A 17765-nucleotide genomic window follows, 5' to 3' on the forward strand; every position below is an offset into this window, starting at 1 on the left:
TGCCACACTGAAATGTGTGGCAGCCCCAGTATTTAAGAGGCAGAGGTCAAATTGCGACAGTAAAGTTTCGACATCTCTGCTTCAGCCAGTAAGCATGGTACCACCCCACAAGGGGGTTATGGGCATTAATATCTCCCAGAAGTATGAAACGTTTAGGGAGTTGACCAATCAGTGCCATTAATACATTCAGTGATACTGCACCATCTGGAGGAAGATATACATTTCAGACAGTTATTTGCTGGGTTGTCCTTATTCTGACAGCCACACCTTCAAGAGGGGTTTGAAGTGGCACATTTTCACTACAGACCGAGTTTAGGACATAAAAGCAAACTTCACCTGACACTCTATTATAGTCACTACGGTTCCTGTAATATCCCTTATAGCTGCGGAGGGCAGGGGTATGCATTGCTGGGAACCAGGTTTCCTGGAGGGCAATGCAGATACCAGGTGTAAAGCTTAACAGTTGCCGTAGCTCAGCCAGGAGCTGGAAAAAAAAAAAAAAAACTGCCGCAATTCCACTGGAGGATGACATCATGAGACTGTGAAAGTATGGAACAGTTAATGAGGCAGTTTATGCCTCAGAGTCACTTGCTGCCACTGATTTATTGCCTGAGCTGTCTACATCCATTGTGTCTGAGGGTCTGGCGAGATCTAGGTCCACAGCAGATGTCAAAATCGCCACCCCATCCTCAGCCGTAGAGCTTGTAGGTAGCGGTGGTGTGGGTGCCACCTCAATTTCCTTTGTCTTAGGGGTTTTCTTTTTGGATTTCCCTTGCTGCTCCTTGGGTTTCCCACGCTGGGAGGACTTCACTGGCTCAGTGTCCGGGACTGAGGATGGGCTGAAGCCCTACGACCAGCTGCTTTTGGGCTCTTCAGCCACTGGCAGGTGTCGTCTTTACCACTACAAGAAATCTGGGAAGGGACCAACCCAAGGGACCCCCTCCTAGTAAAAGAAGCTGAAGAAGCCTTATGCTTCTCCAGCTTAGAAGTGGGGACAGATGTCCCTGATGGTTGGTGGGGGAGGGGGTCGGTTGCTCCTGAAATAGGTGGTGCAGCAGCAATAGGGAGGTAAATGGCCGCCACCATCAAGGGGGCAGGTGTAGTCTTCCGGCTCTGAGAGGTGACATGGGTTGGCAGAGCTGATGGTGCCAGAACTGTTGTAGCAGTGATATAAGATGTCTTGGGCACAGGATGCAGGCGTTCAAATTTTCTCTTAGCCTCCGTGTAAGTCAGTCTGTCCAGGGTCTTGTACTCCATGATTTTCCTTTCTTTCTGGAGAATCCTGCAGCCACCAAGGCAAATGATGCTCTCCGCAGTTGACTTAGATGGGAGGTGGGGCACATGGAGTATTAGGATGTGATGAGCGTCAACTATCTCGGCATTTGATTCTGAAAGTACAGTGGGAAGACATATGGCTGAACTTCTAGCACTTAAAGGGGGAAGGGAGGATGTAGGGCTTTACATCACAGCGGTAGACCATCACCTTGACCTTCTTGGGCAATGTGTCACCCTCAAAGGCCAAGGTGGCAATCTCACTATCCTTCAGACCCCAGTGGACAAGACAGGTGAAATGTACACCTTGCAGCTCTAAATTGGCACGCAGCTCATCGTCGGACTGCAAAAGAAGATCTCTGTGAAATATGATACCCTGGACCATTTTAAAGCTCTTATTGGGCATGATGATGACAGACACATCCCCCAGATGGTCACAAGTGAGTAACTCCAGTGACTGGGCAGAGGATGCTGTTTTGATCAAGACTGACCCAGATCTCATTTTGAACAAGCCCACCACTTCCCCGAACTTGTCCTCTAAATGCTCAACAAAAAACTGAGGCTTCATCATCATGAAAGATTCCCCATCACCTCTCGAACATACAAGGTACCGGCGTGAATAAGATCCGCTGCCCTCCTTGGCCTGACGTTCCTCCCATGGTGTGGCCAGGGAGGGGAACAATTTGGGGTCGTACTTCTGTGCGTTGGACTGAGCTCGTGATCACTTAGACTGCTGGTGTTTCACCACCAGCAAGAGATGGACTACGCTTCTGCCCTGATGTCACCCACTCCGACCATGGGCCCTCCCCACAGGTGCCACCCAGCCGCAGCAAAGGCCACTGGCAGGATGGCCATTGCCAGGAGTCCCGATGCTCCAGGGGGATGGGCATCTACCCCTTGGCATACATGGGGAATTAACAGTGCAGGCATCTGCAGAGCGATCCCAGGGGGCCACAACGAACAGGGTACATGGCGGCCCCACCACAACGGGCTAGCTACCGTGCTGGAGATCAGGTGCAAAGAACTCCATGGCCATCGTCGACATACGCATAGTGCATGCAGGAAGGAGTTCTAGCTTAAGAGATGGAGAATGAGCAGGACTGCAATGTGACAACGAGAATGTGGGCTAAAGATCTCAATGCACGATCGACATGATGCACCTTATAAGGTATTGGCTCGGTCTTCAGGGAAATTTTGAAGAATAGAGGTCAAACCCTACAGGGGCCCATCACATATAGACTGAAACATGTGAAATTCCTTGTAGTCGTCCCGTACGCCAGGCAGGAATACCTCGGATCTATTCTAACCCTCGGACCTACATGGAGTGGGGGGGGGGGGGGGGGCACAACAGTCTGCTGCTTGTTTATGCTGAATAAATACTTTTTTAACTCTATGTGCACTGCCCCAAAATATTATTCAGCAAGTCAACAATGAAGAAGAAAGTACAAATTAAGCCAACAAACATGTCCTTATGTCAACAAAATGACAGAGACTTCAAAACATGTTAGGTTGAGTTTCTTTATTAGTTTATGTATGTGGTGATTCCAGTTTACCTAGTTATGCATCTGGAAGCCCAGGATTTTACATAGGGCATTTCATTAAGTGTACAATCATTAATGTCTATTTTTTTCTGGTGCTAAAGTCTCATTATTGCTTTTCAAAAATCACATTCATGTTACTAATAGTTCCAGGGGCTAGGATACTGCGTATACTTTTATGCGTGTCTATTGGCAGCATTAACTATTTTGCCTCTTGAAGGTAAGCATGGACAGAAATTATGTTCCATAAATTTTTTACTGTTTGTTGTCATTCACTTTGAGGCCTGTCTATTATCTCAGCCACGCCTGGTGAGGTTGAGTTTGGATCCTTTAATAGTATGCTTGTGTCATCAGCAAACAACACAGTTTCTGAACCATTCTAAAAAGTCATTGGAAGTTCTTATCTGATGTAAGTGAACTCTACATCAGATAAGACCAATAGTGGGCTCATTACTAAACCTTGTGGGTCTCTACATGTTACATTCCTGTATTTTGAGGCGAGTCCATGTGTGTAACACAGTTTGTGAGTGTGACCTTTGGTTTCTGCTATAGAGGTAAGATTCCATCCTTGTAAAATGGATGCCATTAATGTTGTAACACTTTAGTCTCTCAAGTACAATTTTGTGATCCAAATGGTCAAAGACTTGGCAAGGTCATAGCATAAATCAATAGCATAATTTTTCTTGCTTAGTTCCGCCAGGACTTGTTTGTGAGGTCTTTCATTGCTTTCTCTGTGGATAATTCTTCATGAAAGCCAAACTGAGAGGCAGTCAAGTCCTACTCAGATTTTTGAGTCTCTATTCCATCACAGGTCACGTTTACAAATTTTTTTGAAAAGATGGTAAGGAGTGAAATAGGTATGCAATACAGGAGGGTTAGCATATTTCCAGTTTTATTAATTTGTTAGTGAACACACAGTATTTTTAAGACTGTCATTGTTTACTGAAGGTAGCTTCAGGGTAACTCTATCAAGCCAGTACATTTCAATGCTAACTCAGTTAGTGATGAACTGTTCTAGAGCGGAAGTGAAAAAGAGACATTAGCCCAAAGTGAGGGTGAAGGGAGCATAGTCATGAGTTCTAATGGGGCAGAGTGATCAGTTCCTGGGATTAGTTTATCAAACAATTACAGGATGTGCTGGTAAATCAGCAACATGTTCATGGAATCAGTGTATCGAAAAGGCTGCCAGCTCACCACAATTTCGAGCAGCTTGCAGAGAACACCAGTGAGACTAATTGGGTGATAACTGTCCATCTCAAGGAGGGAGGTGGTGGGGTTCCCCAGTTTCAGTACCAGGACAATTACAGTTTCTCACCAACAAAACACAGAGGCTCAGTGGCTAAAAACATAATGCAAAGCAAAATGTTCAGTGACCAGGCCTGGGTCAGTGTAGACAACACCATTCAGACAGATACCAGGTACACCTGTGAGGGACTGGTGTCCACAGAGGCACTGAACCTTTGCTCAAACCTGGGACAGAAGGCTACACCACCCAGCAGTAGCAGCATACTGTTCTCAGCATTTTAGTTCTTGACATTTTATGAGGTGGCAGACCCAGGCACACAGCCATTTAAAAGACGATGAGTTGCTCCATCGACAGATGTCACTTATGGCATTTTAGCACCTGTCTGCAATCTGTAATGGCCATAGTGATTTCAGGGGACCACCAAGATACTATCTCCTGATGGGAAAGTCCTGACAAATAGCAGATTGCTAAGTCAGCTGCTGATAGAATGGCTGTCGTTGCTCTCTGAACAGCCCCACTTATACCTTCATGTGGTGGGTGCTAAGGGCAATGGCAGACATAAAGGCATCCTAATCAGCTTTGCTGAGAGCCCATCTGTGTGGACACTGAGGCGATTGACATCAAGTGAGGATCAAGATGCTCAGAAAAGAACTAAAACAATCAATTACTGACGAAATTATTTAATTGGGTAGATACAAAATCTACCAACCAGCGGCAGGCGAACACACATAAAAGACTGTTGTGACTGGCACGCTTTTGGAGCAAGTGGCTTCTTCTTCACGCATAAGAGTTCAATGGGAAGGAAGAAGGGAGACGGAAAAGGACTGGAGAGGTCTAGGAAAATGGGTAGATTTTGGGAAAGTCACCCAGAATGGCAGATTAGGGGAGACTTGCCGTACCCCTCCCACAGTGGTAATCCACTGTCCACCAAACCTACACAATATACTCATCCATCCCTACACAACCCCTGCTCCCAACCCCTTACCTCATAGTTCATACCCCTGTAATAGATCTAGATCCAAAACCTGTTGTCCCTCCACCAGTCGCACCACCACCTACTCTGGCCTGGTCACAAACATCACCTACCCCATCAAAGGCAGGGCTACCTGTGAAACCAGTCATGTGATCTACAAGCTAAGGTGCAACCACTGTGCTGCATTCTATGTGGGCATGACAACCAACAACCTGTCTGTCTGCATGAACAACCACCAACAAACAGTGGCCACAAAACAAGAGGACCACCCTGTTGCTGAACACACTGCCAAACATGACATCCTTCATTTCAACGACTGCTTCGCAGCCAGTGCCATATGGATCCTTCCCACCAACATGAGCTTTTCTGAACTATGCAGGTGGGAACTTTCCCTGCAATATATCCTACACTCCCGTAACCCTCCTGGCCTCAACCTTCGTTAGTCATTGTCCTCTCCCATCCAGCCTCTTCTCTGTTCCCATTCCAGCACTATGCAGCCCTCATTCCTCCATCGCACACAGTCTTTTTACTTCTCACCTTTTCTGTATCCTCCCCTTCCCCTCCCCACCTCACCGCTCCCTTCGTCTAACCTCCTGACTGCACATAGCTGGCCTACGCTCTTTTTTCCAACTTGTCCCTCCGCGCTCCCAAACAGCATGTCTGTCTGTCCGCCATGCCTACCCTACTACGCCTCCCCCTCCCAACCCCAGCCTCCTCCTCACCCCCGCCAAGTAGCCAATCCCATCATGCACCAGTGCTGCTGCTACAGTGTAGCCTCAGTTGCCTGAGACTGCAGTCATGAGCTTGTGAGTTGCGTTTGCAGGAGTGTGTAGGTGTGTGTCTGGCGTCTAATTCTGACGAAGGCCTTACTGGCCGAAAGCTATTATTTATGACAGTCTTTTTGTTGTGCCTATGTGGGACTCAGCACTTCTCCTATATCGTGAGTAGCCACTTTCCTTTTCACAATATTGTCCCACTCCATACTGGATTTCCCATTGTTCAAATCAGATTTATAGTTTATAATACAGTTAAAAAACAGGGGTAATGTGCTATTTATTTTAGAGGTTAATCTTTCTCTGAGACTTCTTCCCTATGGATAACAATTAGTTAAAAACTATTTTAGCTCTGCATACATACACTTTATAGAACCAAAAGTAAAAGTCAACAGTATGAGAAAATGAGTTTCTAAAAGCACCAGCTTGATTTCAAAGTGTTCGGGCAAGTACAAACCTCATGTTTTTCTTGATACTCTGACATATCTAGACGAATAAACCCTCCTGGTTTCCCACGATGCAAGTATGTTGCAAGCTGCTTGGCTAATTCAGTTTTGCCAATTCCAGAGGAGCCAAGAAAGAGAAACACTAGTGGATGTTCTTCATCAGCCCAACCATTCTCTTTCCGGCGAATAGCTGCAATGACAATAGTACAAAATTTAAGAAGTCTGCACCTGGAACCCCCACACACATGTACACACTTTTGTCATATGTGAATGAATCTGATCTGGAGATATTTAAGTCTGCACCACTGCACATGGTGTATACCCAGTTGTACTTGACAATGGTATGACTATTGTTTTCCTACTACACAGAAAAACTGCACACAAAGGATTCATGGATAAATTATTCTACAGAAAGTCACAATGAAGACAGTGAGCTGAAACCAACAAAAATATTCTTGAGTGTTTTACATGTATGTCATCAATTAACATGTTAGTCCATCAGATCATAATATATTTCTCATTGTGACAGCCTGTAGACATCTTATCCATTTTTGTCCATTATATTGAGAACTTGGTAACGCACATCAATAAAGATACAATAAATGTTTACAGCCCTATAAATTCTCCAGGTTTCACTATGAATCTGCTTTGATGATTTAAGTCATTGCATTAACTGTTTATTTTCTTCTTCCTAGTTCTAATGTGTGGATTGGTGGCTAAGTGTCATTCCAACACAGGTACCAAACTAAATTGTGTTTTGGTTTGGGGGTATATGCTATTAAACTGTAGAATCTCCTACACAATGGACTCATGTTCAAGATGATGACAGTTAAAACCTGTGTCCAAACATCCACATTTAGGTTTCCTGTGATTTCCCAACATTGCTCCAGGTAAGTGCTGGGATGGTTCCCTTACAATGGCATCGTCGATTTCCTTTCTGATCCTTGACACAATCTGGGCTTGAGCTCCATCTCCAATGACTTCAATAGAACCATGCCTAGTATATCACTTTGGCCTGATTGCAGCTTTACCTTACTTATGTACCGTAAGCTCAAAATATACATTTTATCGTTTTCTGGAAGTTAATACTCCCATTTCCTGCAATGAAACACTGAAATTTCATTTACTGTAGCTATTATGATATCTGAAAGCTATTCCAGGGTGATGCGCCAATAAAAAACAGCCATTTGAACAATCATATGAAAATACATGATGTAAGTAACAAAAAACTTACCTTGTTTGTTTTGTTTTAGGGTGCAAAAACAACTAGGGTCATATGAGCCTGTGTAAGAACTGTAGAAGAAAAAGAAAGGAGTTAAAAATGACTACACGTTAATCTACATCGACAGAAGAGAAGACAGCTAATATGAATGTGGAGAAAGGTCTATAAAACATGCCATAGAGAAATGGAGGTCAAGAACTAGAGATTAAATGTCCTTCGCCATATTGCTACGATGGATAAAAAGTGAAACAGCTGTCACATTGTTTGCTAAAGCAGCTGATAGCTTAGACAGCAAATACAAATGGGAACATAAGCAGTTAAAAGAAAAAGGGCATTCTGTCAGGAAATGTGGACTGTCAAAGGCTGAGGGCAATGAGCACGAAGTGATGGGGGAGGACCACTTAACAGATGGTGATGACTAAAAAGACACTGCCTGATAAGCACCCTAGCTAAAATGATCTCTGCGTGGCAAGAGGAATGAGAGGTGGTTTCCAAGCCGCTGGGAGAGGCTTAATAATCTGGAACTTGTTCCCATGAAAGGAGGACCACTGGTGATACCAAAGTGACACCGTCTGCTGACAGACAGCAACACAGAGATGATCAGAGGGAATGTAAGAGCTAGCGGGCTGAGGTACAAGGGCTGCAGCTCTGGCAGCAGCATCAGCGGCCTTGTTTCCTGTCAGACCTACATAACCAGGAACCCACATAAACATCACAGTGGCTCCCCAAGAGTGAGCAAGTGACAGCTTTCCTGGGCATGTCGCAGTAAGGGATGTACAGTGTACAGAACACAGAAGCTTTGATAGGCACAGAGAGAGTCGGAGCAGTTGACATAATGGAAAAGCCTTTGTTGCCTTATGTACTGCATGGCCTGATACAGGGCAAAGAGCTCAGCTGTAAATACTGAGCAATGTTCCAGCAGCCAATACCGAAAAGCATCAGTACCAATGATGAAGGCACTCCCAGCACCACAGTCAATCCGAGAGCCATCAGTGTACAAGAAGGTATTATCGTGAAATTCTGTGTGAAGTCTGTGGAACTGAAGGTGATAGAGGGAGACTGGAATAGTGTTCTCAAAAAGTGAATGAAGGCCAAGGTGAACATGGCTCGCCACATGAAGCTAAGGTGGTGAAGGGTTCACACCAATCTGGAAAGTGGCGGGTGGCAAAAAGTTAAGCTGCCGGAGCAAGAGCCAAAAGCGAAGTACAGAAGGTAACAGAGAAGAGAGATGTGCCCAATCGAAGAGGTCATCGAAGAGGGAGGCATAGAATGGGTGGCCATGCATGGCAGACAAATGGCATGCATATCTGATGAGGAGAAAGTCACGGCAGTAGGACAGCAGTAGTTCACCAGCTTCTGCATACAGACTCTCAAGGCAGCAGTGGTTAAATGGTGGATAGTACTGAGACGGTGTAACATGGACGGATGTGCTGATGCATAAATGAAATATCTACAGTCAAGTTCTGAACGCATAAGGGACAGGTACAAATGGAGGTGGTTGGTTTGATCTGCTCCCTAGGAAGTACAACTGAGGACAGAGGACACGTAGGACATTGAAGATTTGCATATAAGGTAGGCTGCTAGGTAAGACACATGGGAGCATCCAGAAAGTTTCCTATTGAGCATGAGCCCCAGGAATTTTGTAGTTTCAACAAATGGAAGCACAACAGATCAAAGATGTAAAGCTGGTGGGCGAAACCAATTGTGCCACCAGAAATTCATACAAATGGTTTTGTTAGTAGAAAAACAAAAGGCACTGTTGATGCTCCATGAGTAAAGAGGATTGAGACATCGCTGAAGGATTAATGGTAATAGCAAAGAGGATGCTGCTCACGATGGAGCCCTGAGGCACACTGTTCTTCTAGATAATGGTGTCTGACAAGGCAGAATCTACATATACCATGAAAAAAAAGCCTTTTAAAAATTGGTGAAGGAAATGGGGCATGCAGCCAGGGAAGCCCCAGGTGTAGACAGCTCAGAGAATACCAGACCTCTAGCAGGTGTTGTAAGCTTTCTCCAAATCGATAAACAGTTCAGTTTTCTGCAGAAAAGCGCACTCTAAATCCACAATGTGCAACAGTTAGTAAATTGCGAGACGTGACCCACTATACCAGCCAGGCATGAATCATACGTTCCACCACCTTGCAAACACAGCTGGTGAGAGAGATGGGATGGGAGCTAGAAGGAAGGCATTTGTCCTTACTGGGCTTAGTTATGGGTATGCCTGTGGCCTCATGCCAGTGTCTGGGAAACATGCCCTCTGCCCAGATGCCATTGTACATATGGGGAGGGGGAATGTGCTTGCCCACAAGAGAAAGGTGCTGCAGCATCTGAATGTGAAAATCATCTCACCCTGGTGCGGAACATCGGGATGAGGCGAGAGCACGATCTAGCTCCCTCATAGTAAAGGTGGCATTGTAGCACTCACTATTCTGGGAAGAGAAGGGTATCAACTGAGCCACCTCTGCTCATTTCTGTTGGAGGACGGCAGAGTGATAATGAGAGGAGCTCGAAATCTCCATGAAATGGCAGCCCATGGCATTGGAGATAGCAATAGGTTCCACTATGACATCATCTGCTACTGTCAGGATGGAAATTGGGAAATGGACATTGATCCCAGAGAGCCATCGCATGTTGGTCCACATGATGGAGGAGGAAGTGGAACTGTTAAAAGAACTAGTGAGTGAAATCCAGTTAGCTTATATGCTAAACAAAGCCTCTAGTTGGCCTTAGAAAGCTGCCATTTAGGTGAGCATGTAGGTGGGGTAGGGGTCAGCAATCGGATGGCACAAGGGAAATGGTCACTCAAGTGCCATATGCGTCAGAGAGAATGGACCATTTGAGATGATGGGCAAGCTGGGCATTGCAGAAGAATAGGTCCACATGGGAATAGCTGTGAGTGAAGTCTGAAAGGAACATGTGTGCTCCGTGTCAAGGCAGATGACATTAAGTTGATTGAGAAGGTCAGCCAAGAGGGCACCTCACTGACCAGTTCTGGGAGACTGCCAAAGGGTATAGTGCGCATTAAAGTCACCAAGCAGTAGAGGGGTGAGGGAGCTGCCCAATAAGATGGAGTAAGTCTGCCCTGGTGACACCAAATGACGGAGGGATGTAAACGGTACAAAGGCAAAAGGTCAAGTGAGGAGGAAAAATGCGGACAGCAGCAGCAGGTTCGAGCTGGGTAGTCACGGAGATGGGTTGACAATGGACGTCATCCCGGATGAGCAGCATGACACCCTCATGATATGGAATGCGTTCCTCTGGAGGAAGGTCAAAGCAGACAAGGAAGAAATGTGTGAGCTCAAAGCAGTCGTGAGGACGCAATTTTGTTTCCTAGAGGCAGAGTACAAGTGGATACTGTGATTCTAAGAGCAGACTTAAGTCCTCTTTGTTGGCTTGAAGACGGTGAACATTCCATTGGAGGAGAGTGAGGACAAAGAAAAAATGAAGGGGTATCACCCTGGCAGCTGTCAAGTGCCAGCCTTCGTAGACTCGCTGCTACAGGGCACAGAGGCAGGAAAATCCTGCTGCATGAAGTCTACAGAAGTGTCACAGTCTTCTTCTGTCAGTTTGCGGAGTCCAGAGCAGAAAAACGGTTGGTGGTGCACACCAGTGACACGGACGTCAGCTGGGCGAGGTTTATTGTGTCGATACCGTCGAGGAGGATCTCCGGCTTGGCGAAGGAGAAGACCGTTTACCTTTGTTTAGCTTCGTGGAGCCTTTCTGGTTTGCTGAGGAAGACTCAGATGTTTGTTGGCTGGAGGGATGCAGGAAGTCTTTAGGGGAGTACTCCTTCTGTCTATTCTACCAGCCTGTTCAGTAGCAGGTGACTTCACCCCGAGAGGTGAAAGTGGTGGCTTGTTGCACTGCTGGACGATTTCACAACCGTGGTGCTAAATTTGAGGTCACGTCTGCATGGCCATGTCCTTCATGGAGCAAAATGTAGCTATAACAATACTGTAGGTGCCAAATGGTAGCATGCAGGTTTTCCTACTAGATGACAATTAAAAATGATCAGGTAAGGCATTTTTTTCTTCACCCAGATCTCATAGACAGCCCTGTCATTGAAATACATGGGACAATCTTGGGAGGAGCTGGCATGGTCACCATTGCATTTGATACAGCGGGGAGGAGGCGGCACAGAATTGCCCTGGGGAGCATCCCTGCCACAGATTACAGTTTTGGCCAGGTGTCGACAGGACTCGAGTGTGGTTGTAATGACTACATTGCTAGCACATCATCGAGTTCAAAATGTACGGTTGTCCTGTGATAACATCATGGCATGCTTTGACAGAAGCACCAATCTATCAAAATAAGAGTGCATGTGGGCACTAAGGATGCATCAACTTTTTTCATCACCCAATGCATGCAATGACACCCCAATTGGAGAGGTACGTTTGGATTTCTGCCTCAGTCAGCTCATTGAGCAGCCTAATGTAAATAACACCATGGCAAGAATTCAGGGTTCGATGGGCCTTGACACAAGCAGGACAACTGTGGAGGAGTGAAGCTGCAAGCAATTGTTGTGCTTGAGAATCAGAAGTTGTCTCCAAAAGCAAAGCACTATTTCATAACAGAGAGGAGAATTTCACAGGACCAGCAATTACATCAACACCTTTCTGAGTAATAAACAGATTTACCGTAGCACAGGACTGACCATCTCCAGTATGTGAAACCACAAGGAACCGTGGTGCAGCGGGGAGGGTCTTTAAATTGTTAGGCTCATTCTGTTTATGTTTGGTATACATTGACTGAACACGATTGGCTCATTGCGAGAAAATCCCCCTTGATTGCCAGCATCTCCGATGGCACGCTCCTTCCAACTTATTCACACCTCAGGTCGAACCTCTCGAACACCTGACAGAGGGACCAAGCGGCAATGTAGGAAGGTAGCAGCTGAGGCAATCACCCCTCCCTGGGTCTGGTCTTTACCAGTGGGTAAGTGTAAAGCCTAACTGTCAACCTAGGGCTGGGAATTACGCATTACTCAGTCACCTGTTACGTGCCAGATATGTGGGCTTGCCTTCAGGAGCGCACAGGGAGGAAGAAGAAAAAGAGGAACCTCAAACACCGAAGTGGAGGAAGGATAGGAGAAAGGTAATGAAGAAAAGAAAGAAGGAATGAAAGACAGTGGAGAGACTGTTCTGATATTGGTGACTGAATATGCAGAACACATTTCCAACAACATTCCAGACATGTTCCCCAAGGGAGGGGAAAAAGAATAGCAAGAGGATAGACATGCAGCACGGAAGAGAAAAGATGCTGCAAAGACCCCACGGTAGCCAAGCATGAACCCAGCAAAAAGTGGTGAGACCCTGGGGGGAAAATACCATACCTGATGCAGTTGTGGTAATAGCACCTTCTTGGCCAACTATATGTTCCTTTAGACGCTGCTCTAAAGGGAACTTACGGCGTTCCTCGGCCTCTTTCTTCCTCTGTATCTCCTCCCACTAAAAAGAAAAATCAGTTTCAATACATGTACTGTGTTAGTCTTGCAAAGCAAGGAATCAAGGTGCAGTCATAGCTAAAAATAATCAAATGTAATTTAAAGTGAGAACTCCACTGCAGGACAATATCTATTTCTTAAGCTAAAGACAAAGAACAAATGAATCAGGCTAAAAAATAATTTTATTGACCTATTCGCCTTTCTATATGTCTCTCTTGTTTGTATCAATATTATTCAAGGACATGAATGGCTGAGGGCTACAACAGCAGTTACCATTATGATTGGGTAGCAACTAAATACGATAGAAGTCCCACAAAGCTCCAGGAATGCTTTTCATGCCATGACAAGAGTACTCTCATAAAACCAACAAATATCAAACTGAAATGAAAATCCTGTTAATCTTGATGAGGAACTCTTGTTCCTTAACCAATATTTCCATGATGAATGACATGTCTGCTAAGATTAAATACAATATTAGAATGACTAAAGAGAGAACACTATGGATATGCTCGAAAGCATGCAACACTGCTTTTAAAACTTCTTTATATTAAAGGATGGAAAATCCAAGATGGAATAATGACAATGTCACAAAGTAAACTGCAACCCACTGTGCTGCTTTCTACGTGGGTGCGACAACTAAGAAGCTGTCAGAATGCAAGTATGGACACCAATAAACTGTGGCGAAGAGACAGCTGCACTACCCAGTCACTGAACATGGTGCCTAACCCAGTGTGCAATGACTACTTCACAGCCTGCACCATCTGGTTCCTTCCTATCTCACTTAGGATTTGATAGTAGAAGTATTAACAATCAGATTGTTACCACTGCTCAGCCTTCCTAGCTTGAAGTGTCAAAATATGTATGTTTCTGAAGTGTGTTTTAGAATGTTGCTGAGAAGACTGTGTATCTTCTGACTGCTAATTTCAATGAGTTTTTCCTTAATGCTTTAGATATTTAAGGAATTTTGTGTAAATTTATTCCTTTGGTAATGAGCTTCATAAACACACTTGGATAGTGAGTGTGTGTATCATGTTGCTGCTCGAGCTGTATTAGATTAGATTAGATTAGATTAATACTTGTTCCATAGATCATGAATACAACACTTCGTAATGATGTGGAACATATGCAATGACACCCCAATAAGAGAGGTATGTTTGGATTTCTGCCTCAGTCAGCTCATTGAGCAGCCTGATGTAAATCATACTGGAGCTGCAAATTATTGTCACCACCTGTTTGTCATGTTTACTGCCTTTAGACAGTTCTGTACATAGTATTTATTGAGTTCTTTTAAGGTATTTGAGTGAACCATTACACTTTATTGCCTTGTCAATTAACCAGCTGTTTTGCCAACATTCATGTTTGTAAGTTTCATCATGAATTAATTATCACCTCTTTTCTCTAGATTGTTTCCAGGTATGCTTAAGTTTGCCAAGAGTACTGGGCTAGTCCTTTCTACAAATTATAATAATTTTAATGGTATTGTTACATGGCTACAAAATTTTTATGTGAGGGGCATTCACTTTTGTTTACTGCCTGCCTTTACTTAGTATGTTTTGTCTTGCTTGGTTTAGGAAAGGTTAATGTACCCTTCTGCTGTTTTAAGATAATTAACACTTTGTTGTCTTGTTGTGTGAGACATCATGATATTAACTCTGTAACTGTGAGTTTCCATAGCGATTTATCACAGTACCTCTCTTGTAAGCGGTTAATTTGTCAGTGAAAATTGCTGCTTTCCCTGCAATATCAGGCGCCTTTCCAACAGAAGGCTTACTGCATGGCTCTGTGATACATTTAGATGCACACCTGACCTGAAATCTGAACAAAGTTGCCAGTGTTTTGACATTGTGTGGTCTTTCATCACTTAAAGGAAACTGGACCTTGTGACAGGACCTCCAATTTCAGTAAACGTTAATGTGTGTGAAGATCTGTTTGTGTCTATGTTCTGGAGGGTCACAGCCTTTGTACTTGGGGTGACCATTTGATCGAATCCTGTCTCGGGCATGGATGTGTGTGATGTCCTTAGGTTGGTTAGGTTTAAGTAGTTCTAAGTTCAGTCTTTGTACTTTGAGTGACCATTTGTTCGAATCCTGCCTCGGGCATGGATGTGTGTGATGTCCTTAGATTGGTTAGGTTTAAGTAGTTCTAAGTTCTAGGGGACTGATGACCTCAGAAGTTAAGTCCCATAGTGCTCAGAGCCATTTGAACAATTTTTTTTTTTTTTTTTGACCATCTGTGAGGAGCCTTGAATTTTCTGGTGACGTAGGGGCACATTGTCAGCCACTGGGTGGTTAGTTTAGAAGCAGTGTTTGTTGTATGTGTGAATGCTTCCCTGCCTGTTAAGATGCCCCTTTATTAGTAATTTTCTCTAACCCAAACATTTATGTTTCCTAATTCGTTTAGATAAGTACTGATGTCTCTGAATAATCTGTTCTTAAACCAGAGTTTATGATTTCTAGTAACTTTTCTTAAAGCTAGCACTGAAATTTGTTTATTTGTTCAGACAACAAGGGTTAATATTATCGTTGTTTATTGTCAAGTACACAGTTGGGAGACACTTAATATTTAGTTCCAAACAAGGATTAATATTTTTATAAATGATAATTAATTGAAACCTTCAGCTGCCAACAGGTGTTGTTGAGATACCTCGATGGGGAGAGCTGAAAATGTGTGCCCTGACCAGGACTCAAACCCGGGATCTCCTGCTTACATGGCATACGCTCTATCCATCTGAGCCACTAAGGACACAGATGAATAGCGCGACTGCAGGGACATATCCCTTGCGCGCTTCCTGTGACACACACATTCCCAGCTGCCCACAATCTACATGTGTAATGTTCCTAATAGATATTTGCCGATCCACTCATTAGTCACGCACACTAAGGTGACGATTCCCATAAGAGTTCAGGTAACCTGTGTGTATTCGCACAGACGAAGGAGAATGGCCAGGTAGTCATTTAACTATATATGAAGATAGTAACTATTCTCGAAAGAACAAATACCATTGATGACCATGCAGATTCTCTATTAGGAGCATTACATATGTATATTGTTGACAGTTGGGAATGTGGGTCTCACGGGAAGTGTGCAAGGAATATGTCCCTACAGTCACACTATTCATCTGTGTCTTTGGTGGCTCAGGTGGATAGAGCATCTGCCATGTAAGCAGGAGAGCACGGGTTCAAGTCCCAGTCGGAGCGCACATTTTCAGCTGTCCCCATCGAGGTATATCAACAACACCTTTCAGCAGTTGAGGGTTTCAATTAATTATCATTTATTCTAGAGAAGCTGTTCAGTCATCAATGGTATCTGTTCTTTTGAGAAAAGTTACTATCTTCATATAAAATATTTTTATAATTTACTGTAAAGCAGGCTTTTGGGTGACACACTAACATTTGATCCCAAACAGAGTTATTGTCTTTTATAATTTTTTCAAAGGAAAAATCACTGTTCTGCATTAACCTGCCAAGATGAAAGACTAATAAACAGAATTAAAAATTAGTTGGGTCACGAATGATGTTCGGTATCGTGTTGTCTCAGTCCTTCTGATCCCAAGGCAACCAGGCATGGAGGCCATGTATCAGCTACGAAAGGTAGATTTAAATGGCACACCATCCATAATGACAGACAAAAGCAGATCAAAATCAAAACCAGCATAATGGCAACTATGCAAGATGCATTCAGGGTGCTGGATCTTGTGGGGTGCATGAAAGATTGTGTATCGAATACTGCATGTACAAGAAATTTCTTCACTTCAACTGTGTGTCACTACAGTGGCAAAGTGTGCCATGTAACTGGAAAAATGTACACATCTTTCCAATCCAGAAGTGTGGCAGAAAAGCAACACAGAACTACAGATCTATTTCACTGATATCATTAAGTTGTGAAATTACAGAAGTTATTTTGTGTGCGTGATATTACTGCAGACTGAACAACTCGTCTGTAGAAATTAATAAATTTTTGCAAGCACTAAACATGTTCTGCTTGTTCACGACATTCAGAACACAGAAGGTAATTCAACTAAGATTGATGTTATATTTCTTGGCTTACAGAAAGATTTGGATTGAAGACTTCTTACTGAAACACGTAAATTGTTCTTAACTGAGAGACAGTTTCAAATGAAAGTAGTATCTAATACCTAAGGTTAGTGTGATAGGACTGCTACTGTACACAATATATATAAATCAACCACCAGGTAAAATCAATAGCTCTCTGAGGCAAACCACAGATTTAATTACTTACAGGGATGTAATATAATCAAAAAATTGTTATGATCTGCAGGGAGACTTTAAGGTGACCAGCACATGGTGCAAATATGCAAATTAGTCTGAACGTAAGTAATAAAATGCGTGTAAATATGTAGAAAGACCTGGTAATGTCTCACAACGTGATCGGAAACCAATCACAGTCAGCAACTATAGAAGACTATCTAGCCATTGTTATTCAAGCAGGAAAATTCAGATAAATCCAGCTGTGATGCCAGCAGATACCCCACTCAGATATATCGGAAGAATCCTAAGTGTAGTTCATAAATGACTGAGGTAGATTATAAGTTTTATTTGAGCAATTCTGGAGTGTATTTTATGACCTGGAATCCTTAGAACCTCGGATCCGTTGAACAGGAAGTGAAAAGAGAGAGAGAGAGAGAGAGAGAGAGAGAGAGAGAGAGAGAGAGAGAGAGAGAGAGAATTCAAGTATTGTCTTTTATAGGATACTATACATTTTATTCATGCCATTTTAATGCTATGCCATTATTTCATGAGTAATCATATTGATGGTAAAACACACACCATCGATTTCTTTTACTTTGTTCTCTTCTGCCAAGTTGTTCTAAATCAACACTGTTTCTCCT

At 43.7% G+C, this 17765-nt stretch overlaps 1 protein-coding gene across 1 annotated transcript in view; it reads right to left on the bottom strand.

Moving 5' to 3' along the window:
- The window catches only part of LOC126278512 (caseinolytic peptidase B protein homolog), a 72778-nt gene that overhangs the window by 27923 nt on the left and 27090 nt on the right, over positions 1 to 17765 (bottom strand). The window contains exons 5-6 of the mRNA XM_049978677.1: positions 12806 to 12920; positions 6260 to 6438 (exon numbers count right to left, since the gene is read on the bottom strand). Coding sequence (XP_049834634.1) covers positions 6260 to 6438; positions 12806 to 12920 — 294 coding nt within the window. The remainder of the gene's footprint in view (positions 1 to 6259; positions 6439 to 12805; positions 12921 to 17765) is intronic.

Source organism: Schistocerca gregaria, chromosome 6 (genome assembly GCF_023897955.1).
Source record: "Schistocerca gregaria isolate iqSchGreg1 chromosome 6, iqSchGreg1.2, whole genome shotgun sequence".
Taxonomy (NCBI): Eukaryota; Metazoa; Arthropoda; class Insecta; order Orthoptera; family Acrididae; genus Schistocerca; species Schistocerca gregaria.